Here is a 26,370-nt window from a genome sequence, read left to right on the forward strand (position 1 = left end):
AATAATGTGAATCAAAGATCCAACCAGCATGACAATACGGAATTGAAATGTAAGGGCACCACATTCTCAAGGACATAATAACATGAAGGATTATCCTTTAGCCACATTTTCAGGAAAATTTCTTCTTATAGTTTTATGAACTTATTATATTGTACATGCTCTCAAAAGCAAATATCTTATAACAAAACAGTGAAAGACAACATCAACTTCTAACACAGATTGCTTAAACCACAGCTACAGCACACCAAAGGGGATCATGCTGCATAGAATTATGACCTTAGCGGCTTAGCCAGCTATAGCAAGACACTATTGAAGCTTCTAGTCACTAAAAATGGAGGAATAACAAATAATTTTAAGAAAATGCATATTTACATTGTTCACAACTAGTCACTTTCATTGATTTCCCTTTTCAATTGTGAAAATTTGTCATCTTTGACTGTAGAACTGTTGAATTTCAACTACAAATACAAATACCATGACCTCCATAGTTACAGTTAAAAAATCAGCAACAGTAAGTTTTATTTATTTGTCATTTGTTCTCTATCTTTAATTTTATTCAACGCAAAACTTTTGGTAGGGTATCGATATGTATTTGACCATAAGAAAGTAACAAAAAATTCATTTTTTAAAAAAATACTATTTATATATATTGTTTATAATTGACTTCCGAGTTACTTTTTTCTAGACTCTTTGATATTAGAATTTCAATTATCATTGATGTTATCATTAATGTTAAAAACCGGACAAGTATAACTCGGGAATTATGTAGATTGTACTTATAAAATATGGTATTTAATTGTTAATGCATATTATTCAAGTTTGTTGCAGAATCTACCACGTATGGATTTGTAGTGTTATAAATTTCCACAACATTAAAAAAATGAAGAATAAAGCTTAAATCAGAGAAATTATCCTCTAAGTTGTAGATGGTTCCTTAGATCTAAATATGTTTATGTTGGTATATTTTTTATACAGATTTGACTTATGAAAATTACAATTCCGTTGGAATTCAATCTTTCACTGAAGTCAAAAAGGGAAAGAGAAAGAGTTTTAATGTTTATCTCTATCCGTTTTCCCATAATCTAGTGACGATTGTCAGGTTTTCAAATTATCATTGAGCTTTGGAATACACTTATTGAGTTGCAAATACACCAAACATATTTCAACCCTTTGTTTTTTTCTCTTGTAACAAATAAGGGGAATTAATTGAAATTGACATCCAGCCAATGTAATAGCGAGAATGAGGGATCAACTCATGTCTATGTTCAAGGTTGTCAATTGACATACCCTTTACTAGTTGGGCAAAAACGTTTGAAAGATTTTTGTGGAAATTTCAAGATGGGCTTAGTGAATAACTTTACAAAGTTGGAAAATATCTTATTAGATTGATTGATTCATATTATCAGTGTAAGCAATTTGTTAAATTTTCATAGTTTACAATTTTTGTAGACACTCATCTGTTACAATTTTGTCATTGAATCTTAATAAAACAAATAATATTAATATTATTTTATGTAGGAACAAATTACATGAATTTTTTATAAATTAACAAATTACATATAATTACGTAAATTTTGTATTATCCTTATTCCAAACTCGCAAACAATCACACTGTTTGAGTGAATGCGTTGGTTCTACGATTTATAGCTTTGTTAAGCCTCAAGGTGAGTCCACATGCCTATAGGTTTATGCAATTAGATTTTAGTAGGATTATCATTATGACAGGCTAAAGTCTTAATCACCTAATCAAAAATATTACCTAAATCCACTAACTATGGAGATAGGGAAGAAAGGTCGAACCACAGGGAAATAAGTCAATTTATTCCTAATTAATAATATAATCTAAATTATCAAGTGATCAAATTGTTATTATAAAAGGGAACTTAACTACTAAGAATAAAAGTGGAAAGGAATAAAAGTAGGAGGAAAATCAATGAAATAAAAGCCTAGGGCATAGGTTCACCAATAAACAATATTCCAGAGTAAAACATAACAATCAATCATTAATGCATCAATTAATCATATAATAAAGGGCTTTCGCTACGTATTACAATCACAGAGTTAATTTACCAGTATTAAATCTCATCTCTCGAATCTCGACTTAACCATTTATAAATTAGTCCGCCTATTGAAACTAAGCCTAAACATCAATTCTCATCTCTCGAATCTCGAATCAATATTGCTAAACTCATACAATTAAACCAGGTCTAATCTAATTGCATAGCATTAAATCAATCAATAGGAAATTAATCAAGCATTGATAATCAATAATAATAATTTACCCCTTCATATCATTTATGGATCCCCAATAACCCTAGAAAGAGAACTACTCACACATAATTGAATCTGAACTAATCAAAGCAATTAAAGGAAACATGATGAATTAAAGAAATAAAATTACTGAAATTAATAAAGAAGAAATTGTTACCGAAGTTATCGTAAACAAGGAGTTGAATCAAGAACAAAGTATGGAGTTTTTAGAGAGAGAAAGTCTAAGAAGAGAGGTACTAAACAAAAGCATTAAAATCGTGCTTATACCAAAAACCCCCAAAATTACTCCTAACTAAAACTAAGAAATCGCTGAAAATAGCTCCCCAGAAACGCGCGCCCGATCGGGCCCGCCTTTTTCTTCGCCCCCCTGTTCTGGGCATCCGCCTGATTGGGCTAAAGCTCGCCCGATCGGGCCCGGCTATAGGCTGGACTTGGATTGGGCTTCATTCTTGACCCAATTTGAATCTCCACTTCGGGTCTTGAATACTCGGTGTCCAATGCAATCGGTCGTGCCTTCAAATGCTCGTAGTCGTTCCGCGATAATCCTGGGAAAAAAATTCCAAAGATGCAATTTCCTACAAAATTCAACCAAAACTACGAAAACACTAGAAAAGACCAATTAGTAATAAAAGTGGCTCTAAAGAGCCAAAAACACTACTAATTACAACCAAGGGACGGGGGTAAAACATTATACAAAATAAACATATCACATTACAACAACTGTCTCCAAATATTTAAACAGTATTTCTAATTATGTATTACAGCTTGGGAATATTAGTTAGTCTACTTAATTAATCTTTTTCCTTGGATTAAATATTCTCGAACCGTATATGAGCGATCATGCATGCCTCTAACTTTGTGGCGTTAGAGATAACTAGATAAGGTCATATTTATGTCTATCTGGAATAATAACAGTCGTGTCGTGATAAAAACATTGTCCTAAAGTTCAAAATAAGGGCCTGTTCTGTTCAGATTATTTTCAGTACAGCTCTAATAAGTTCAGTTCATTTCTTAATTTCCTTCTCTCATAAAATATTTAGTTCGATTCAGTTAAGCTCCAATAAGTTCAGTTCAGTTCAGCTCCGTTCAGTTAATCAGAACAGGCCCTAACTCGTATTTGAACCATGGCTTATATATTCTCTAAGGATAACAACTTATACACATAAATCACATCAATTAACTAGTGTTTAAGATAATATATTATTTTAATTTAAATGAGGAATGGTATCTCTTGATGGCGTGATCTTAACCAAGAGACAATGAAAAATCAAATATACTTGTTCGATAAAAAGAAGGTTGAATGATTGATCTAAGTATATATGATCTAGAATTTAGACTAAATTTATGATCAAAGATGCTCAAAATGCATGATATTGTGTCTTGATATTATAACTTTATGAGTAAGTGAGTTTGCTTTTTGGATATTAGAATTAATTAATACTTCCTCTGTTCTTTTTTACTTGACCTGTTTCTTTTATCACGCTTGTCAATGCAAAACTTTAACGATCAATAACTTGAATTCCCCATAAGTAAAAATTATAAAATTTATATATTATGATAGTATTTATTAAGACGAATTCAAAAAGATCCCACATGAATATGTTTTTTCTTATATATTATTCACAAAAGACGGTCAAAGGAGGGGTGGTGAATAGTGTAAAAGTCAAAGCGGGTCAAGTAAAAAAGAACGGAGGAAGTAATAGATTAGGCTAATGGAGAAAGTATTTTTGAAGTGCTGAAAGTATTTTTGAAGTGCTTTTGTGTTTTGCTTTCATTTTTGTTCATTAAGTGTGGGCCGTGTGGCTTTGCTTTTTAACCAGTTTATATTTTTAATTAAAAAATGGGCCAGAATAATTCAATCATGGCTGTAAAAGTTTGATATTATCCGTGTAATTAGCAAATAATTTTGTACTAAGCTGTGAAATAGTGAATCTCCATCTCAACACACACCACAGTGAACTAATCTTGTTCAAAGACCAAGTAATTTGGAGATGATATATATTATACGGAATATACATTAATTACGAGTAGTTTTTTCTATTCTTTTTTCACGATTAAAAGCCAAAATGACGGGTTGTAAGTTTAAAGCAATGTCGTATACTCGCGTAGTGTACATTAGAGTAGCATCATGGCTGGCCTCCCCTCCTATTAATTAATCAACCTCTAACTACCAGGTTTGAGGATAGGGTACGAACCACTCATAACGCCCAAACTCACTCGAGCAAGTCTTTAATTTAGCTTTCAAAATCCACCAAAAATTTTACCTACTTTTAAAACATTTTGGCCTTGTTTGGCAAATAGCTGTTGGCGGTTAGCTGTTGGCTGTTGATTGGTTCACTTGGCTTGTTTAACCAGCTGGAATGGTTGGCTGTTTATAATGGCTTTTGAAATTGTTTGTTTAAGCTGGCTGTTTATAAAAGTGTTTGATAAATTAATTATTAGTTGTTGGCTATTTATTAGATAATTTATAGGCCAACAAGCAAAAAGCCAACAAAAAAAAGCTACTCAAAGCAACTTTTTCATTTTGGCTTAAAACTAGCTTTTTCGCTGACTAAAAAGCCAACTACCAAACACATTTTTTGGCTGTTTGACCACATAAAAAAAGCCAAAATCTAACCAAAAGGCCATCAAAAAGTCATTTACCAAACATGGCCTTTGTGGGAAAAAATTATATAGCTTTTGAAAGACAAAAATACTAGGACGTCTACGAGTATCATAAAAACCTCTATAAGTATATGAGAATTAAATGAAAAAAATAATATCAACCCTTAGTATTTTTTTTTTTTTTTTTTTTGACAATCAAGAAAGCAACCCTTAGTACTTGGTAGCCATTTATTAGCATGTTAGGGTCATTGGATTAATCATCAATAATAAACTATGTAAGAGCCTATTTGATAGATGGTAATAAGAATAAACATGTATATAAATATAAATGTTGTAAGAAAAATCAATATTCATTCCCTAGCAATTTTCATGACCACTTGGGGGATGGGGGAGGTATTGGGTGATAATGAACTTTATGAAGAAAAACACAGGTCTGGGGATGAGTTTGCATCACCAAAGAGATTAGAATATAACTTTGCTTGCCAAATACGAGTACATTTCAATTCATTCTCATTATCACTCTTTATAACCAGCTAGGCAGCTACCAAACTTAATTCCGATTATTGCCGATCAAAACTGATTTTGATTTGAAATAAAATTAAACCCAGTCATGTTACTATAAATCTGTTGGCACTTGGCAGCAGAAGTATGATGTCTCATATACAATATCATGTTACTACATGATGATGTTTGTTTGGAGAATAGTAAAATGACAGATTAGTGAAAGAATACGTTACTGGCAAGGGAAGTCATTACGGACAAAAAATGCTGCTAAGAGAAGTCAGTATTGAACAATAATCAGGCATGGTGATATAGCTATGGAAGGCACTTCATGTAGTGCCTCTGCTGCTCTCAAGTTTCAACTCTTCAGTTAAAGCAAGCTAGCTACGGCAGCCTATCCTCTTCTCACTAGGAAGTTCTGATGAAAAAACGAAGAAATTACTCACGGAGTACTTTTTACGCTTGTGACATTGCAGCTCCCTTGTTTACAGAAACTTTTAGCTTTTGACCTCGCAAGCCATTCCAAAATGCAGCTGCATTCACCACTTTCTTGCCCGGGAGCTGAACTTCTAGAACCTGCATAACCATAATGTTCTCTGCTTTAATTATCAATGAAAATGTTAAAAAAAAATTTATTAAATCCAATACTATATTTTAGGAAATTTGATAGTATTTCCAGTCGACCCAAATTCATATACATGACTATACTAATATTTATACGAGGGGAGTACAAAACAAGAATACAGGGCATACACACTTCAACCATTAGTTTTGCAGAAGACCACGGACACCTGCAAAGGGCCGTGGCAGAAGAAGATCACGGACACCAGCAAAGAGCCGTGGCAGAAGAAGATTACGGACACCGGCAAAGGGCCGTGGCAAAGAAGATCACGGACACCAACAAAGGGTCGTGGCAGAGAAGACCACGGACACCAGCAAAGAGCCGTGACAGAAGACCACGGACACCAGCAACGGGCCGTGACAGAAGACCACGGACACCAGCAAAGGGCCGTAGCAGAAGACCATGGACACCAGCAAAGGGCCGTGGTTGCAAAAGTTTTTTTTTTTTTTTAAATAAAAAAAAATTGAAGGCGACATCAACAGAGTAGTGCAACTCGATCGACTTCAACAAAGTGCGAATTTCCAACTGTAACGTTCGTGTTACTGCCGTTAAAATTGCGGGAGGGTGTTAGGAATATAGGAAAATATATTATTGTGATATATTTTCCATATAGATCTAATGATATTATATTTAGGATAATAATATATCTTAGTGACATTCTAAGATAGATTTATGGAAGTTTATATGATAGAGTTTTATATTGTGTAGGTTATCTTTTGTAGGCTATAAATATTAGCCGAGATCATCAATACAATTCAACCCATTCTCTCATAAATAATTTGACAGTTATAGCATTAGAGAATCTCATCTTGACCAATATTCAATAACTCTCAATTGGCAATTTGGCATACCCCACGATAGATACCTCCTGCAAGGCTGCAACCAAAGGAAAGGAAAAAAGCATAGCAATTTCTAAAAAACAACAGAATTAAGGACTCTGACCTCCAAAGCTGTGCCTCCATCACAAGTAAAGACCAATGCACCATTTCTGAAAGCGACACAATCTGCCTCAGCATTCTGAGCGTTGAAAGTGCTGGGAACGTTTGTTGAAATTATTTTCAACTCTAAAACGTTCTCTTGAGCATGTGCTGCATCCTCAACTAGAACTCTAGCTCGAGTTCCAGGCCAACCTGCAAATGCCCGTACCTAAAAATATCGTCATGATTAACTCAAATCACATAAAAGAGTACAAAAGAGTACTACCTTATTATGCAGGACAGTAGCGTCTTGATCAAACGATAGCCATGATTCTTCGGGAGTAATCTGCACAAAGTTATCACCTCTTAACTCAGCTTCCATGGAGAAAAGATCCCCAGCATGGCATATCATAAAGTAATCAAATATATACCTTTGGAGCTAAGGTAGCTTTAGAATCATCTTGAGGTTGTGCTTTAGTTCTTGCTGTTCCGTCAATTATTGAAGGAAGCTCATGCAACAAAAGTTTTGAGCCTGTAAAGCATAATACCACATCATCAGAAATGGACTTGCTTTTGGGTTGAGGAAGATTAGTTTACTCTGTACTAAAAGAATAGAGGCAACATAAGCAAAATATACGGAGTAAAATAATTTAAGATACCATCCACTCTGTCAAAAACATTGAAGTTAGTCCTGGATTAGCATTGTAATAATATGTCTCCTAGATGTTGAAAAGTTAAATGTGAAAAAAAGTTGGATGTGGGAACAACAATATCCCAATCAACATCAATTCAAATTCAAGTTATAATTCCATACTTTCCACATAAGCTACTTGTGCAGAAATGAAGCACCTATTTCACAGTACAACTTTACATTACGCATGTACAATATATAGAAGTTGCATCAAAGGCAGCTGAGATCTATAACAGCTCAAGTCAAGACTAACATATATCAGCTATCTAAGCAAGAAAACAGAAATTTTGCAGCAAGTAGTTGATAATAAAAGAAGTTGACAGCTGACACACCAAGATCAAAGAGAAAATCCAGTAACTCTGGTGCCTGCATGCAAATTGGTGAAAAGTATATTAGTTAGACTATTTTTTTCACTGCGACCTACATTTAATTGAAAATTATATACACCATACTCCATAGAACGTATCTACACCTAGCCATCATATAGGTAATTACTGAAGTTAGAGCAAACAGAAAAACATTGTGGAATCTACAACAAACCATTTTGTCTAACAAGACTTCAGAGCTACAATATAATTCTTGATGCAAATAAAATATCAGGATACATCCACTTCTTAGTAATTTCACTTTCTTAATAATCTATATATAGACTCAGGTTCTACAATCAACTCCAAATTAATAATTGAGTTTCATGATTAGTATATGTACCTTAATATTGTCATCCACACCAACTTTTTGAGATGCAATGATAGGTCCAGCATCCAGTGCTCTAACAGTGAAGGCTAATGAAACTCCAGTTTCCCTAACACCATCCTAAATAAAATTGAAACACCCCAACATATATATATTAAAATATGCATGCATGAAAGTAAATAGTAAAGATCTGATAAATCATTTTAACCTGCAATGCTCTTTGAACAGGAGCAGCACCACGATAAAGGGGCAGCAAACTTGGGTGTATATTTACCGTGCCTATAAATGTGCAGAAACAACAGAGAAAGCATTGGGTTGAGAACTGGAGAGGGGAAAACGAGTGGATATTAAAAAAAAAAAAAAAAAAAGGGGGAAAAGAAAAGATAAACAGATTCCATTCTAATCTACTATGTATTAATTAGGAAACTGATGCTATCCTTTGAGTAAGGTGCTCTATTGCTATGGTCACAGAATCAATGGGATACAAATATTTGAGGGACTGTAAGGGGATTGACATACCAACCTTGCTTTGGAATGTTTAGGAACTTGTTGGATAGAATATTCCCATACGCTGCTGTAATACAAAGTTCAGGTTCCAAGGCTTTAAGATTGGCCAAAACCCATTCCTGGGTAATATGAGTACATAAAATGATCAACTCAATCATTGCTTTCAATATTAGAGCTACAAAAGAGGATATTACAGAAATTGTCACTGCTTAAGATAATTTAATAAGCATCTACAAGAAGTAGTCTTTCTGGAATCCAACAGCATTGACAATGGACCAGTTATGGTTCCCGAGGCAAGGTCTGGGGAGGTCTACAAGAAATCCTAGTACCTTGACACTAACCAATATAATACGAAAGAAGCTACTCTTGAAAATCCTGTAGCCTTTTCTTTTTCAGAACTATGAATTTTGTACCTAATACTTGGTGAGATTGAAGCTTCTAGAATCTCAGCGTATACCAATTTGCAGTCCACCTATGATGGATATGGATCGAATTCAACATTATAAAACAAATTTCACAATGCATAAGTACTTATGCCCCAACAAAGGCAATCAAAGCACAACATTTGTTTATCATGTTACAAGGTAGCACATGGGAGTATGGGACATGATCTCCCTTATGGTGCAGTCTATCGTAGATATAATAGGCTCACAGCTGTTGAATAAACACATGCTACAGCATATTTCTTGCATATTTCATTCGTTATTAGAAACCAAGGCATACAATTTAAATCTTGAAACAAACTATTGCAAAATCCTACACATAAGCTTCATCTAGGGGACACAATTGTAGTTCCCTAGTAACTCCAAAGTCATCATATGCAGCACAATAATATCAACATAATATTTTACAATAAAAGCATAATTTGGAGTGACCAAGCCACAGTAATCACCTCATTTGCACGCTCGGGTGTGAAAATGAGATCAGAAGAGAAACCTCTTTCAAGGGCATGTTGTGCAACAGCAGAAGGCAAGACCTTTCTGCCTCTATTTCTCTGAGATGGAGGTTGGGTGACAATAGCTGCAACCTAAATCACAAATATTCACAAGTAATTTGAATCAATGATCCAACCAGCATGACAATAAATGAATTGAAATGTAACGGCAACACATTCTCAAGGGCATAATTACATAAAGGATGATTCATTAGCCTCATTTCCAGGCAATTTTCTTCTTAAAGTTTTATGAATCTAATATACAGTACATGCTCTCAAAAGCAAATGTGTTACAACAAAACAATGAAAGACAACATCAACTTCCAAGCACAGATTGCTTAAACCACAACTAAAGTACACCCAAAGGGATCATGCTTTTAATTATGACCTTATTGGCTTAGCCAGTTATAGCAAAGACACTTTTGAAGCTTCTAGTCATTAAAAATAGTGAAATAACAAATAATTTTAAGAAAATACATGTTTACATTGTTCACAACTTCTGCTTAGGAAGGGACATATACAATGTTGTCAAGAAAGTAAGGAAGAAATTTGCACAATGGATTTCCTAATTCCATTCAAAGGCAAGTAGGTTATATCTTATTTCACCCAATCACCCCACTTCAAAACCAGTCCTTAATTAAGAAAATTTCATACCTATTTCAATTATAGATCAATAAGACCAGTTGGGGTAAAAGAAAGGGGGCAAAGTCTTCAATTGATTACATAAAAATAACTTTTCTCCTTAAAGGGAAGGGGAGGTTGGGGAATTAAAAAAAATAATCCATCTTCCTCTAAACAAAATTGGCATGGAAAAACTAGCATGGGAAATATGTCAAGGTCCTATCCTAGCCCAATAATGTATTTAAAAATCCATAGAAATTACAATACTAATTTTGAAAAGACTCATGTATTTGGAACAACATAGTATAAGGATGAATTATCTAGCCAATGATTGTCAATTTGTCATGAGGGAGTATCTAAGACGACAGACCTCACTATGGGTCCTTAATTATGGGGAAGAAAGATAAAAAGTCAGTAGCATTTTCACAGGGAGAGAATGTGGAAACTGGAAAGTGTACATACTGAGGAAAGAATCAAGTCTTTATTGATTCTCCTAGATATACCAAGCCCAATCATAATAAGATAAAATATAATTCACACACCAAGGCTTATAGTGCAGTCAAGGCTTATTGCCCTACTCCTAAATGCCTGTGCTGCAATGACGGTTTAAAGGACTCGTGCACCAAAGCAATCAGTGTGTGAAAATCCATGTTTGAAACAATGACCGGCTTAATTGGGGGTATCAAGTCTCGGGTTCATACAAATATTAGGATTAGGGTCTTCCTTAGAGCCCCCTCTTCCCTTTTCTTAATTCTAAGATGTAATGGACTGTTATAACTCATACTAATAACAGCAAAATATAGAAAAAAGATAGGTTGTTTAATTAGCTAAATAATCTGATTTTTGGTAAATAGATTTAAAGAAGAAATGAGAAAGATGGAAGCTTTACTAAGGATTGATAATGGTGAAAGATTACAAAGGATAGGTTTAACAGCTTAAGGCTATTACTCTTAATAGTGAGTTGAGCTCACAACTCTCCAAGGAGTGACTTGAGGTCAACTCTCAACAAGTTTCATCCAATTTTTTGCCTACCTTCTTCTTTCTACCCTCCCTCTATTTATACTAAGGTTACAACTTCTACTAACCTAATAATACTAGATTTACCAAATTGCCCATACTACATTTGATAACTACTAACACCTAAACTACCCATAATGCCCTCCCTTAAGTCAGTTCATTACATAAGATACAGAAGATTAGGACCTAGCATGTGAGAAGGTTCAGCGTTCCCCACTCTTCAATCACTACAAGAAAATTAGAAAACGCCACTGCTCTTGCAAGAGAATTCGTTATCAAAAAACATATGTAAATCATTACCACTTAGAACTTCATGCTTCTATACCCTTATACTAGTCCTATGTTAACGATGATGCTTCTCATACTAAACGTGACTAATTTAAGGGAGGTGATTAGCACCAACTTGGAGTCTTTGATTAAGGGTTTCAGTTTTCAAGAATGTTTTAATAATGCTGATTGCAAAAAACATAATGAACTAATCAAATTAGGAAGTTAAAATAAGGGAAGATAATCACCAGGCATACAACAGCTGATGAATTAATGTAGAAATCTCAATGCAATCATAAAACATTTCCATGTTTTCCACCAAATGCTCAATTGCTACAACAATCATAACCTCAACTCCAATTTCAATCAGAAATATACAACAGTTTCAAAATATACAAAATCAGTAATTTCCCACAAAATAAACCAATCAAGCCATAACATACTAAATAAAAATCTTTACAAAAAAACCCAGAAATGAAATCAATGAAAATTGGAAAACCAACCTCAAAAGAAGAGTCTTGAGACTGGGATGCATTAAAAAGAGCATCTAGAACCTTGGCAGAAACCTGAGGAGAACCCAAGAAAACAAGAGGCTTCTTTTTGTTATTCAAGGATGATGAACAACGAGGATTGCTCAAGGTTGCGCAACAGAAGCTGCGTCTTAGCAACATTGTTGAAGTGTTGTTCATTCTTTACTCTCTTTCCTCAAATTGATGGCCTGTATTTGCCAAGTTGCCAACAGAGGTTATATCTCCATTGATGAAAAATTGACGTGATTAAAAAAAAAAAAAAAAAACGGAGTAAAAACGAGTAAACACAAATACAAGGTACTGAACTTTGTTATTAGTTGCAGATGAGGTACCGAAGTTTGGAGTGAAGCAAACAAGATACTCAAGCAAGTAATGACCTAGAACAACCGGTAATTCTAAGCTAAAATAAAGGGAAATTAAATATTCTGACACAATAAATTGAAGGTACTGAAGTTTGGATATTTTCCACAAAAGTCTTAATTGCAATTATATTTAGCCTCCATTGAAGCAGCTTGAGAGCTTTCTCTCCATTGAAGCAGCCTTTTCATAGGAGGACAAAAAAAAACAAGTACCAGCTGAGAGAATAAAAAAAAGCAATTAAAAACTTGGGGAAATTAATGGTTGAAAATGCAAAACAATCATAATTCTAAAATTAAAAATCTCCACTATACCAAACTTTACACATACATAAAAACCCCAGAAGAACAAAATAATAAATCCCAAAAATCTCGAATATTATGTAGAATTACATATATATGAACAAACCTCAATTTTTTTTTTTTTTTTTTGAAAAGAAGATACAATTTCTCCTGGTTGAATAGGAGGCCTATTTATGGGTACTAAGGAATAATACATCACGCATTCATGCTTATACACAATTATAAAATATGAAATTATCAATTCTAATTAACAAAAATTAAAATAAAATAATTATTGATTGAAACTTTATAACAATCAAAATTAAAATTACAAAAATCGAAATAGAAGATAGACCTTCTGATTTCCATGTTCCATGCTTCCAATAAGAACAACAACAACAGGGTATTTACATCCAGTTACCTGAACTGGCAACGGCCAAACCACCGCCTATAGCTGAAGGGGAAAGTAGGAGCTCCAAACTAACAACTTAAACAGAGGGAGAATAGAAGTTTGCCCTTTAGCAGAGAGAATACATGAAAATGGGGTTGAATTGATGACATTTACTTTTTTTTTTTTTTTGTAAGGAAAAATCACTTTAACCGGTTATTATAGGTTACAATCGGGAAGTTTACCTCCGGTGGGTACTTCAGTACCTTGTTTGCTACTGAGAGATTGAGAGTACACCCAGGTGTATAAAATACGTAGTATTTCAAGATACGTATTTTGGAAAATATAATTTAAATCTTGTACGAGAAACAATTTAAATTGATAATGATTATGTTTATTTCCCCTTACATTGAAATGTTGATTGTCCAAATTTCAATTTTGTGCTCACTTTTGGATCTTTTTAATAGTAACGGATTTACCAATGATATTTCTTTAGTAATGATACTCTATATTAATTGGCTATTCTATTTTTTTTTTAATTCTTTAATGTGATTATATTAGATTAAATTATTGTCGATTAGTATTAGTTGGTGGTACCTACCAACGTTAAGATCTTGACTCCGTCACTATTAACCACCCACCCACATAGCCAAGCCACCCCAACTTTTTTACGCGCACTGTACGTCTGTACCTAACCCAGACTCACTACACGTCCTAATGAAACCCCCCACCCCCATAATCCCAAAAACCCCCACAAATCCAAAAAACTAGAATCCCGACAAATCTGAAACTCGGGCCCATCATATGAACCACAAAACCCACGAAACCACCACCGCTCACTCTTAATAGCCACCACCCTAGCAAATAAACAAGCTTGGGGGTGGGTTTTTTCTTCAAAGTTTAATCGTGGTTCGTAATGAGTCAAAGTAAGAACCCTCCTTGGGATTGCTCTTAATGTTTACATCTTAGCTTAACATCAAATGCAAGCACTTTTAGCTTTTCTATGCCTAAACTTTGTGTCGGAATCTTCAAGTTTTGTGTTTATTAGTAAGAGCACGTAATTGAAGCCATTGTCAGTGGAGGTAGGGAGTTGGTTCACAAGCATATGGAGAGGGTACTTATCATTGAGATGTCGAGTGTTTTAAACCCGCCTTATTTAGTTTTCTTCCGACTCCTTCAAGGAGTAGTCATGGAGTTTGAACTTTGCGCTGGGGACACGGTTATATTGGTTGAATGGATCAAAGTTGAGTACTTTCGGGAAGGTTAGCCGCTAGAATTTGGCTAGTCATGATCTTAGGCATATACCTCATGCTCAAGTTTTATTGCTTTAGAATTCTTTTATCTTTACATGTGCTTTTCTTTGAGCGAACTAATCCATCGGTTTCTTTTGTGCTAAGTGAACAAAATCGTGTTAAAAAGACCATGATAAGAACTTATCATGGTCTTTTTAACATGATTTTGTAGTCGGTTCCCTTTTTTTAATCCCTTTTTAACTCCTTTTTGTACATAATTGTAGCTTTTGGTATTTCCGCCCCTTCTTGTGTGTTTGCTCGTGTCTATAAGTACAAAGACAAGGCGAAGATTTAACTTAGGCTCAAAAGCACATCCAAGGAAACCCAGCAAGCTTAGAAGCATATGTGCACCAATCATGGAGCGGGCGCTTCTAATCCAAGCACCACAAACTGCCTTGAACATGTTCTTAGTGAAGCGGGGCGTGCACCCTTCAAGGAGCTGATGCTCCTAAACGGGTTCCAACAATCAGCCTCAGTTGTAGAAGTAGAAGCGGGCGCACAATAGAAGTAGGAGCGAGCGCTCCTATCAGAAGGAGCGAACACTCCTCAGTCCTCACCATAAATCCGGTTTTCTTGACGGATTTTAATACGTAATTTTGGGAAGTATATTACAACCCTTGGCTTCATTTTTACAGATTTTCTTTCCCTTTAGCATCCTTAGGCTCTTCTCTCTTACTTAGTTCTTAGAATCCTTATTAATTAGCTTAGTTTCTCTCAAACTTAATCATTTGTACTACTTTAATTGAAGATTATTCTGTTATTGATTACAAGTAATTCTCAACTTTAAAGTTTCATTAGTAATCTATTTCCTCTATCTCTTACTCTTTATTTTCTATTTTTAATTGCTTGCGAGTTGTTAATTTCTCTCTAAATCTTGATTATTTATTGTTGCATGTTTAATCTATTTTGTTCTTACTACTTCTCTCAACTTGTTAGATTAATGTTGAATTCAGATATTGTTGTTAGTAGGATGTTAAACACCATGATTAGTGAGTAGTTTTATTAGCCAGGGGTTGGGTAAGGACTCGACCAAGCCGTGGGTTGATTAATATTTGTGCTTGCATGTTCATTTTGGGTTGATGCTTGATTGTTATAAAATTGATTGTTTGCATGTGTACTGTAATTGGATGGCAACTTATTGCCCGTGTATTCAATTATATGCTTGCATTGAAAGATGAAGTTTGGTTGTGAGCCTTTTCATGTATGATTAGGCCGCATTTCTATCTTGATTACGGTTCCTTGTTTGGATGATGTAGTAATCTTAGATGCGATAATTAGGTGAGAAATCCCAATTATTTGTGCCTTAATGCTTTCTCAGACCGATCAAAAGACAAACCTGAGTTAGTAGTCTACTTCTTATCAATTAAGACTTGGTTGGATTATCATGTTAGTTGAGTTTGGTTTAGGAATGCTTAGTATTGTGGCTTCGAAAGAAGACAATGTTGAGTGTCCTTTATCACCCAACTTGTGTTCATGTTTGCCTATTGTATTAATCTATTGGTTTAGTTGGTGTCGATTCTCATTTTTCCCTAGTGTTTGTCTCCATAGTTGTTAATTAATCAAAACCCCAATTTGTGGCCAATCTAGATTACAATTGTTTCATACTCTCGGTGTAATCATACCTATTTTTTGTGGATACGATCCTTTACTTGCCCTAGACTTGTCTTAGGTGAATTTGATATGTAAGGTAGGCCTGATCACGGATTGGAGATTCGATCCAAAAGTGGATTTCAGATGAAAATACGGATTCGTATCCGATCCGAAAATCCCAATATCCGAAATTTTCGAATTGGATAGTTCGGATATCCGAAATCCGACTACTTTAATTACAAGTTTTTTTAAGTGGCAAAATTGATTTTTTTTCCCATTTTTTAACAGAGAAAAAGTAGAACAACACTTGATTATCAGTTCAAAAAGCAGAATTTATTAAGTTATTAACCTGTACCCATTATTTATCAGAAAAATTAAAACAAGAACAACTATAAAAACCTAGAAATTGGTTTCCAAAATCAAACCTAAAACCCGATTAACTTATTCAAATTAGTGGTAATAACAAAAGAGGAAAGAATAGCAACGCAAGGGAAGCAGGGCAAGCCGCCGTTAATGGAGCGAAAGAACAAACTCGGGTTGTCACTGCTGGTGGAGGAGCGAGGGAACAAACTCAAGTTGTCGCCACTGGTGGAGGAGTGAGGGAAGTCGCGACTAGCCGGTGGAGGAGTGAGGTTGTGAGTTATAGGGAGAAAAGAGAAGAGAGAGAGAGAGAGGCGGATCTGAGAAGAGAGTTACAGGGAGATATGAGAAGAGGGAGGAGGGAGAAAATAGAGGAGAGAGAGGCGGATCTGAGAAAGTGAGAAAAGAGATGGAAAATTAGGGTTTTTATCTTTAGGGTATTTAAATATATATAATATGAAATATTTTAAAATGGTAAAAAAGTGTTCTTTTTTGGATTTCGGATCGGATATCCGATCCGATATCCGACTTTTTTTCGAATGTTCAGATATCCGAAATTCGAAATCTTCGGATCGGATATCCGATCCGAAAATGTTTCGAATCGGGTGTGGATCGGATTTTCGGATTATCAGATAGTTTGCTCAGCCCTAGTGTAAGGTAACGTGAACTTACTCCGTCCATTGAGTTGTTAGATGATGTTATCGCAGTTACAATCTTAGAGAGTTATACCTAATGACGTCTTACCAAGCTTAAATCATTTAAATTGGAGTCCTTCAATGGTCGCGTCCTCTTACCAATCGATAATGCAACACCCTACTTTTGATGGACTTATTGGGAAAAGTACAATTGATAATGCAACACCCTACTGTTGATGGACCTATACAATATTTTCAACAAATAATTTAGGTGTTGTTTGGTTGACAAATAAGAACATAGGAAGTTAAAATTCGAAAATTGAAATTCTTTTGAATTGTTTGGTCGACAAATTCTCATAGCAAGTTCTATTTACCTGTTACCATGAATTTTCACTGATCACAAAATAGAGGTATTTAATTTCCTAAGGAGCAGGTAAATACAGTAAAACTTACTATGAGAATATCCACTTAAAATTACATGAAAATATAAAAGTTCCAAAAATTTGCATTTCACACATTCAAACCAAACTATCCCTATTTGTTTGTCCAAAAAAATATACGAGTGCAAAACCTCCGAAAAACAAGAACAAATTCAGTCTGGCACTGTTAGTCGACTCGACTCAACTCAATATCCATCAATTGCTACAGTAAACCATGGGCACCACCATAGTTACCGTTAAAAAATCAGCAACGGTAAGTTTTACTAGTTTTTATTTGTCATTTGTTTTCTTTCTTTGGATATCCTGATTTGATCGTTTGATATTAATTAAAAATTTGACGCCACTCCCAATTGCTCCAAAACCGCCCCTACCCCACCCCGAAACCCGTGGCTTGGGTGGCAGATCGGTTGGGGGTGTTTGGTTTTTTTTTTTTTTTTTTTCTTTTGAAATTCTTTAAAATAGCATTAATTCTCTAATTATTCTCTAGTATAGCTTTATTTATTGAATCTAACATAATTCACTTACTTACTATTTAATTATACCATTACCCCCATTTAATATGTTGAATGCTATAACCAAATCCTCGATCATTCTCACTGATGAAGATAATACGTTCAACAATTTTAACACTCAAGCTCAAGTCTAGAATTCGAAATTCCTCCCTGGGAATCCAGCCTGTATAATCCCATAATGTAATTTATTGTATAATTCCAGACTATTTTTTGGAGTAGTAAATCAGTGTCATGTTGCTAAGTAGAGCCTATAATTGCTTATGAGTCCTATAAAGTGGCAAATGTATTTCCAGGGCTTTATGAGTCATATAAAATTGCAAATAAATATATGGTTAATTTTTAAATTACCACCTAAAAATGTATTCATTTTCAAAATAACGTCCATTAAATTTTTATTTTTATTTTACCACCTCTTAAATTCAAAAACTAATCAAATTACCACCCATTTTAAAATTTCGGTGGATTTCTTTTATGTGGGCTCCACCCAACGACTCCTAGTGGTGACAGGAAGAAGATGATCAGTAGTAGTGGCAATTCAGACAGCAAGTTCTTGGTTTTTTTAGTTGTTTTCTTTTGGTTTTAGATTGTCTTGTACTCAATAAACTAGTTTAAGGGGGAGGTAGAGTGAAGACATGGTTGATTGTAATGCTTAGACATAGTCGTTACTAGCTATTGGGTGGGTCTGCATAACAGAAATCCATCGGAATTTTGAAATGGGTGGTAATCTGAGTAGTTTTTTAATTTAAGGGGTGGTAAAATAAAATAAAAAATTAAACGGGTGGTTATTTTGAAAATGGATACATTTTTTTGGTGGTAATTTAAAAAATTTCCTAAATATATACCACGTGCTTTAAAAAAAACTAAATACTGCTGTAGAGCCTATAGTACACTAGCAGAGAGATCGGATCGGTACCATTTTTGGATGTAAAACTTTGCAGATTATTTTACTTGCTGCCTTAATGTAGTAGTATGGTATTTTGCTTCTAGTTTAAAATAAATCTGGAATACTTGTTGCCTTTTTAGTGAAATTAATTAATGTGGCAACTTCCTGCTTCTAGTTTTTTAGTCAGAGCAAATAATTGATTGACTTCAGAGCAAATTCCAGCCTAGCCTCAAGTTACATATGCATATTGATTGAGTTCAGAGCAGATTACAGCATGTTTTAGGTAGAAATGTAAGCTGATGCGATGAAAGGATCGGATGAATGCAAACTAGTTTTAGCTAACTAAAATTAATTTTCCTTTTGCTGATTTATTAATGTGTGTGTGTCATTTGCAGTGTTGATATAATGCAGTCATATCATTGCATTTTACTGGCAGAGTTAAAATTTTCAAGATTGATTTTAGGAAATTTTGTCCAGAAATACTTTAAAGATAGGGTTATTTGTAAATAACTACCCGTTTTTTTTTTTTTTTTTTTTTTTTAATTTGTTAAGAACTACCCACAAGTTAAGAAAAGTTTGGGTAGCACTACCCATTAACGTTTTTCGTCCAAAAAAACGTTAATGGGTCCACTTTTTCACTTTTCCCACTTAATTAACTCTCCTAATTACCTTCTCTCTCCTTCCTAATTAACTTCCCTTAAACCCTAGAAATTAAAACCCCAAATTTAGAGATCCTATCAATTACAATGGTCAATTAGACATCCTACCAATTATAATGGCCAATTAGTAATTAAAATGCAATTGAATTCAATCTCAAAGTCAAAATAACCGAAACCTAAAACTCAATTGAAGCCCTAAACCCTAGAAATCAAAACCCCCAATTTTATTTGAATCCATAAACCCTAATCCGAATCACTAATTTACACCCTAATTATGTTAATTGCGTTCAATTAAAACTTGTAAACAAATACAATAAACCATGAATTAAAAGGAAAGTGAGAAAGAATACTTGAATAATTGAGAATTTGTGTTCAATTGGTTGAGTATGTTTCTTGGATTTTTGAGTGAGAATGGAGGGGAAGTTAATTAGGGAGGAGAGAGAAGGTAATTAGGGGAGTTAATTGAGTGGGAAAAGTGAAAAAGTAGGCCCAATAACGTCTTAATTGGACGGAAAACGTTAATAGGTAGTGCTATTCAAACGTTTTATAACTTTTGGATAGTTCTAAACAAATAAAAAAAAAATGGGTAATTGTTCATAAATAACCCTATCTTTAAAGTAGTTCTAGACAAAATTTCCTTGATTTTATTGAATTGGGCCTTTATAGTATAAGACTGTAGGTTCTCTAACTATGTGTAGCACACTGGACTAGTGTGCTAGTATGCTACACATGGATTAATAAATAGTAGTACTTGATAAAAGAGAAGATGAGATTCTTAGGACCAATAACATATGGATTAATAAATTTGAGGACGTATATATGATACTAGTCAGGCCGCCACCACACTTCAACTAATAATATAGTAATAACAACAATAATAATAATTATTTACTGACTACATTTTAATGTATAATTTGCATTTTGCAGACAATATTGCATAATTTAAACAATGATTACTACATAAAGATCCTTAAACAGTGTAATATGAAAGTTAAAATAGAACTATCAAATTGAAACAGAATTATTATTATTATTATTATTATTATTATTATTATTATTATTATTATTATTATTATTATTATTATTATTATTATTATTATTATTATTATAAGTCTCCATACAATAGTTTATAACCTCTAATTATAATCCGTAATGTTTCATTATACTAACATCCGCCTTAATGCAAGATGACTAAAGTGCGCTGGAAATTATTGGTGAGTCTGATGACTATTATTGGTCTATTCAGTTGTCAAATTAAATTTTCCATCCACTTTCACCCATTTATGGCAATCTCTGGAACCCTGGAATTCCTCGGCTGGAAGTAGTCAAGTAGGTAGTGTGGGTAATCAAATTACTACAGTCTACAGTAGACCTGGCAATTCTGACCCAGACCCAATGACCCGACCCGAATGACCCGATCCATGACCCGAAATCGACCCGTAAATAGTGACCCGAAATTGACCCAAAATCCAAATCAACCCGACCCGACCTGAAGTGGAATTGACCCGACCTTAACCCGAAACCCGAAACCCGAAATGACCCGACCCAAAACGACCCGACCCGAAGTTAACCTGAGACCCGAAATGACCTGACCCGAAGTGACTCGAGACCCGAAGTTGACCCGATACCCAAAGTGACCCGACCTTTAATTTGAATTAATTGACCCAAATAAACTCGAAACCCAAAGTAACCCGAACCAAAATTATCTTATACCTTAATGACCAGAATCTATTTAAGCTAAAGACTTGACCTGAGCAAACCAAAATAGAAAAAACCGCAATCAAACTGACTTAATTTTTTTTATTAATTTGTAATGAGTAACAATATAAGTAATTTACATATTTTGAGCATTACTTTTCTCGATTGCTTCGGCCTTTTATCTCTATAAGTTATTAAAAAATCGTAAAAAGATTAACGACTATTCTACAGAGTTTGTCCATAAGATTAAAAAAATTAACTAAAGCTCGCAATAAAAGTACATTTCTCACAAGTCTAGAAAAAAAAAATAGTACAATAATAATGTGTACATAACATAATGTTCAATACCAAATGAAATTACAAAATAATCTAAAGTCAAACAATTACTGTATTCCATGAAAAAAGTAGCCTTAATATATATAGTGAATTTCTCGTCAAAAAATATATAAATATATGCTACCTCCGTTTCATATTATTTTCAACGATTAGACATTTTTCCTCTTTATTTTATGTCAAATCGTTGCAAATAATATGAAACGGAGGTAGTATATAGAGTTGAATTTAACCCAATGCATCAACCCAAATATGACCCGACCCGAAGTTGACTCGAAAATTGGACCCGAAGATTGACCCGACCAGAATTGACCCGACTCGAAATGTTGACCCGAAACCCGACCCGACCCGAGTATCAGTTGACCCGAAATCAACCCGAAACCCAAAATAACCCAAACTTGACCCGATAACTTTTTGACCCGAACTTAACCCGACCCGAAATAACCCGACCCAAATGACCCATTTGTCAGGTCTAGTTTACAGTATAAAAGAATTCGCAATTATTGTTATGGTTGAAGTAATATTGAATTATTGAGGTTCATTGCATTCCAAGTCATCATTAAATCAATCTATGAAAAGACTTTGCAATATTTAAGTTTGTATGGAGTACTACTTTGTGTCTAATAACGCACTAGAAAAACATAAAGACAAACTTTTAAAAAGTAAAAAAAAAAAAAAAAAAAAAAAAAAAACCTATATTTTTTAACCCAAATAATATGCTACCTCTGGTTTTTTTAACTGGCACCATTTTACTTTAACACTATTCACAACTACAATTTGACTACCTCTTATGATTTATAACAATGATAAAACATAATCAAGCTAAATAAAATCTTATTTGAATCGTTTCAATGTCTATATTATTAATACTTCCTCCGTTTCTTTATAGTTGCAACTCTTCTTTAAAATTAAAATGTCACAATAATTGCAACACACCATAAAAGGAAGGTTTTTATGGTGAAAATTATATTGTTACCTTAATTAAAAGCACATGACCTACTTGATTATACTCTAAACAACCTATTAACCTCATTTTAAATGTATTATATCATGTGAGGTTCACTTTTCTTAAATATCGTGATAAAATATGTGTTGCAAGTATAAAGAATCGGAGGAAGTATTTACTTTTCATAATTTTACAATATCAAAAATAGAGATATTAATCGTTAAAATAGCGTGTTGGCGAGGAAGTAGTATAAATTATTTAATATTCATGCACAAAGTAACATATTTCGCATTGAAATACATATAAATTAAGTAATGTAATTCAAACTCAAAAAACATGTTCAACATACATATATGACATGAGTTGTAGTGCAAAGAACAAAACCTTTAAGCTTACCTTCCTTACAAAACAACACAGAATCATATACTCCCTTCGTCCCACAATATAATCTTGTTTTTCTATTTTAGAGACCCAAAATGTTGTTTCTGTTTCTATTTTTGGATAGTATGTGAAGACTATTATACCCTCATTTTTTTAACTTTTATTCATTGAATTTCCTAATTTACCCTTAACTTATCCACTTACATTGTACTTTTTCCAACTTTCTCTCTCTAACTTTTGTTTATAATTGTACTTTTTACTTTTTTTCCCCTTGCCTTGTACTTTTGTCTAACATTTATCTAGCTTTTTTCCACTTTTAGGGTTTGTTCTCTTCAGCTTATTTTCAGTTCAGTTCAATTCAGTTCCTAATTTCTTCTCTCATAAAATATTCAGTTCAGTTCAGCTTAGTTCAGTAAATGAAAACATGAAATTAAAAATGTTGTAAGTAAATAAGAATAGAGAATATAAAGTAAAATAACATACAGAGTATTTCATATATAGTTTTTAAATTTAAAATAATTTTAAAGATAACATATGTGTTCTCTAAGACTTGAGATACCACTCGAGTTTCAAGAGTGCAACTAGGCGCATAACAGCTATTTATTTGGAATGCATATAGAAGGGCTAACTCGTAAATTCACATAATTTTTTTGATTTTTTATTTTTTAGTGGTACTTTTAATGTACCATTATACTTATAGTGGTATTTTTAATATGCTATTATATATGTAATTTATACTAATAGAGTGTATATAGGTTGTTATAGTAGTACTATTTATAGTCATTAAAGGTAATAGTGGTACAATATTTGTACCACTAGAAAGAAAAAAAATTCATCACTCTTTTGTCTTATAGCTGCTGCTATTTACATGCCATGTAAATAACAGCTATGCGTTAATACTTAACTGAGTTTTAATAATCTCTTCAAATGAAACACCAACACGTTAAAAAGTACATCACCAACTAATTCAACTCTCATTGTCAAAAAAACTAATTCAACTCGATGTCTACAATCAAATGGTATGTAAGAGGATATAAGAATAAGACCTTGACCTTGTATATATAAGTATCATTACTACCTATAGTAGGATTATTTGAGTAGATCGACAAAAATGGAACCAAATAATAAATCTTCAAAAGAAGAGGCCAAAGAGCTATTAGAAGCAGTAACACACATATCCAACCATAATATAGCTTACCTTAATTCCATGGCCTTAAAATGTGCCGTTCAACTAGGCATCCCCGAAGCCATTCACAAACACGGCAAACCCATGACCATCGACGACCTCGCTCGTGCTCTTTTAATCCATCCCTCCAAGGCTCCATCCTTACATCAATTGATGCGTCTTCTTGTTCACTCCAAATTCTTCGCTACCAAAACTTCAACCAATAATATTAATGGAGACGAAACATTATTATTTGATCTTACACTAAACTCGCAACTTCTTTTAAAAGATCACCCTTTAACTCAAGCACCCTTGACTCTTATGGGAGCCGACCCACTAGTAACTAAGCCGTCGCATAATTTTGCTACGTGGTTTCAAAACCATGATGTTAAAACTTCTGAATCTCCTTTTTACTTTACTTACGGAAGACATCTATACGAAGGCGTGCCTAGTGATGATACAAAATTCGATGATTTATTTCAACAAGCTATGACAAGCGATTCTCAATTGATCGCCCGTGTACTATTGACTAGTAACGAGTTCAAGGGTGTAATGCGCGGTGTTGAGTCGTTGGTCGACGTTGGTGGAGGTGACGGTACTATGGCTAGTTCCATTGCCGTGGCCTATCCTGAGGTCAAATGTACCGTGTTCGATCTACCTAACGTAGTCGAAGGGATACAAAGAAACGAGAAGGTAGGGAATTTGACATACGTTGCTGGTGACATGTTTGAAGCTGTTCCTCGTGCTCAACTCATCTTACTCAAGGTAAGTTAATTACACTAGCTAATACTTTTACCTGTATTATTGTAATTATTATAAAGAAAATGAGATCTTATACTACTTATTTAATTTAAACAATAGTCATATGATATTTATTAAATTCATTTTTTAATTTCAAAATTAAACATTAAAATTAATAAATTATGCAGTATATGCATTGAGAGATTTTTTTTTTAAGACCACATTGAGATATTGTTAGTATATACTTTCTCCGTTTCAAATTAAATGACATAATTGGACTTTGTGCACTATTCACATAACTTGCTTATACTTTGTTTTGAGATATTATTTTGAGATAAAACATAATCATGTGGATTTTGTTAGATTCAACTCAGCATCTATTTTTTAAATATCAAATTTTTATAATTTTTACTTAAACATAATCAAGAATGTTTGGATTAAAAAGTATGTATAGGCAAACGTGGTTAAAAAAAGTGTGTCACTTAATACGAAACAAATGAAATATTAATATCTAATTTTATAATTGGTAGTTTACTAATTAATTCCTTTTAATTTTATACTATGGTAGTGGATATTGCACAATTGGACCGACGAGAATTGCATAAAGGTGCTTAAGCGATGTAAAGAAGCAATTCCAAGTAGGGACAAAGGAGGCAAGTTGTTGATCATAGATATGGTAGTTGGGATTCCATGTGACAATTTAAACCAATTTCTCGCAGATGTGCACATGATGTCACTTTTGGGAGGAAAAGAAAGAAGTGAACAACAATGGAAATATCTTTTCATCAATGCCGGCTTTAGTGATGACTATAAGATTTTACCAATTTTAGGGCCGAGATCTGTTATTGAAGTCTATCCTGCATAATTTTAATATTCAACAGGGAAGAAATTGTTTTTAATTTTTTTTCTGTGTACTTAGTAAGTTTATTTTAGTATACAATGTTTTTTACACAATATTTTGAAGCTTAGTATGTATACAATGATATACCCTACTGTATGATAAAATTTTCAAGTATCACAAATATGGCGCTTCAATTCTCTCCATATACCTTAAAAAGTTTAACAAAACTCTTATGCATAGTACATGGACAGTTATATACCTGAAAATGTTCTTTTACATATTTGTCCTTATTTAATTTTTCAAAAGTCATATCACGTGCATCATGCCCGTTGGAACCACTAGTAGATGTAAAAGCTTAGAGTACGCCTTGGTTTGTACCCATAATACATTAATACTTGCTTCAAAGTATAAAGATAATTATATCACAAATTCTTACTTGTATATAGTACTCCATTCGTCCCTTATTGATAGTTTCTTGTGATCAATTTTAAGTCCCAAAATGATAGTCTTATTTTTTTTTTTTTTTCAAATACTATTAATATTATTATTATTATTTTTTTTTTTTACCGAAATTCCCTCCAGTTTGCAACAATATTTGTGCAATTTTAACTTTTCTATGTAAATTTTGTTTTTCCATGTATTTTTATTACTTTCTCTCTCTACTTTTTTGCATACCCAATGTAAATTTACCTT

The 26,370-nt window shown here is 33.5% G+C and overlaps 1 protein-coding gene and 1 pseudogene across 5 annotated transcripts; one reads left to right on the top strand and one right to left on the bottom strand.

The window, feature by feature from the left end:
• Window positions 1–5,473: 5,473 nt before the first annotated feature.
• LOC145581477 (uncharacterized) lies at window positions 5,474–13,376 on the bottom strand. 5 transcript variants are annotated; one of them, XM_081638481.1, is made up of 11 exons: window positions 13,169–13,376; window positions 12,149–12,363; window positions 9,699–9,833; window positions 8,823–8,925; window positions 8,508–8,578; window positions 8,315–8,419; window positions 7,939–7,972; window positions 7,347–7,447; window positions 7,202–7,261; window positions 6,941–7,144; window positions 5,474–5,952 (listed from the first exon to the last, which is right to left on the bottom strand). In XM_081638481.1, the coding sequence occupies exons 2-11, from the start codon at window positions 12,332–12,334 to the stop codon at window positions 5,833–5,835; spliced, it is 1,119 nt and encodes a 372-aa protein (XP_081494607.1). In that variant the 5' UTR covers window positions 12,335–12,363; window positions 13,169–13,376; the 3' UTR covers window positions 5,474–5,832. The 5 variants fall into 5 exon arrangements, with proteins under 5 accessions (XP_081494607.1, XP_081494611.1, XP_081494610.1 ...); XM_081638485.1 differs by having other exon boundaries at window positions 13,235–13,339; XM_081638484.1 differs by lacking the exon at window positions 13,169–13,376 and adding an exon at window positions 12,482–12,500.
• Window positions 13,377–24,041: 10,665 nt separating this feature from the next.
• LOC145581470 (trans-resveratrol di-O-methyltransferase pseudogene) lies at window positions 24,042–25,881 on the top strand (annotated as a pseudogene).
• The last annotated feature ends 489 nt before the right edge of the window (window positions 25,882–26,370 follow it).

The sequence above is a fragment of the Chenopodium album genome, chromosome 15 (genome assembly GCF_948465745.1).
Source record: "Chenopodium album chromosome 15, dcCheAlbu1.1, whole genome shotgun sequence".
Lineage (NCBI taxonomy): Eukaryota > Viridiplantae > Streptophyta > Magnoliopsida > Caryophyllales > Amaranthaceae > Chenopodium > Chenopodium album.

What these genes read in the sequence shown, in the direction of transcription:
- LOC145581477 (XM_081638481.1), bottom strand. Translation starts at nt 12,334, where the DNA reads ATGAACAACACTTCAACAATGTTGCTAAGACGCAGCTTCTGTTGCGCA. An exon ending in CCTAAACATTCCAAAGCAAG is followed by an intron (nt 8,579 to 8,822) that starts GTTGGTATGTCA and finishes GCACATTTATAG; the next exon opens with GCACGGTAAATATACACCCA. An exon ending in CTACTGTCCTGCATAATAAG is followed by an intron (nt 7,145 to 7,201) that starts GTAGTACTCTTT and finishes CGATATTTTTAG; the next exon opens with GTACGGGCATTTGCAGGTTG.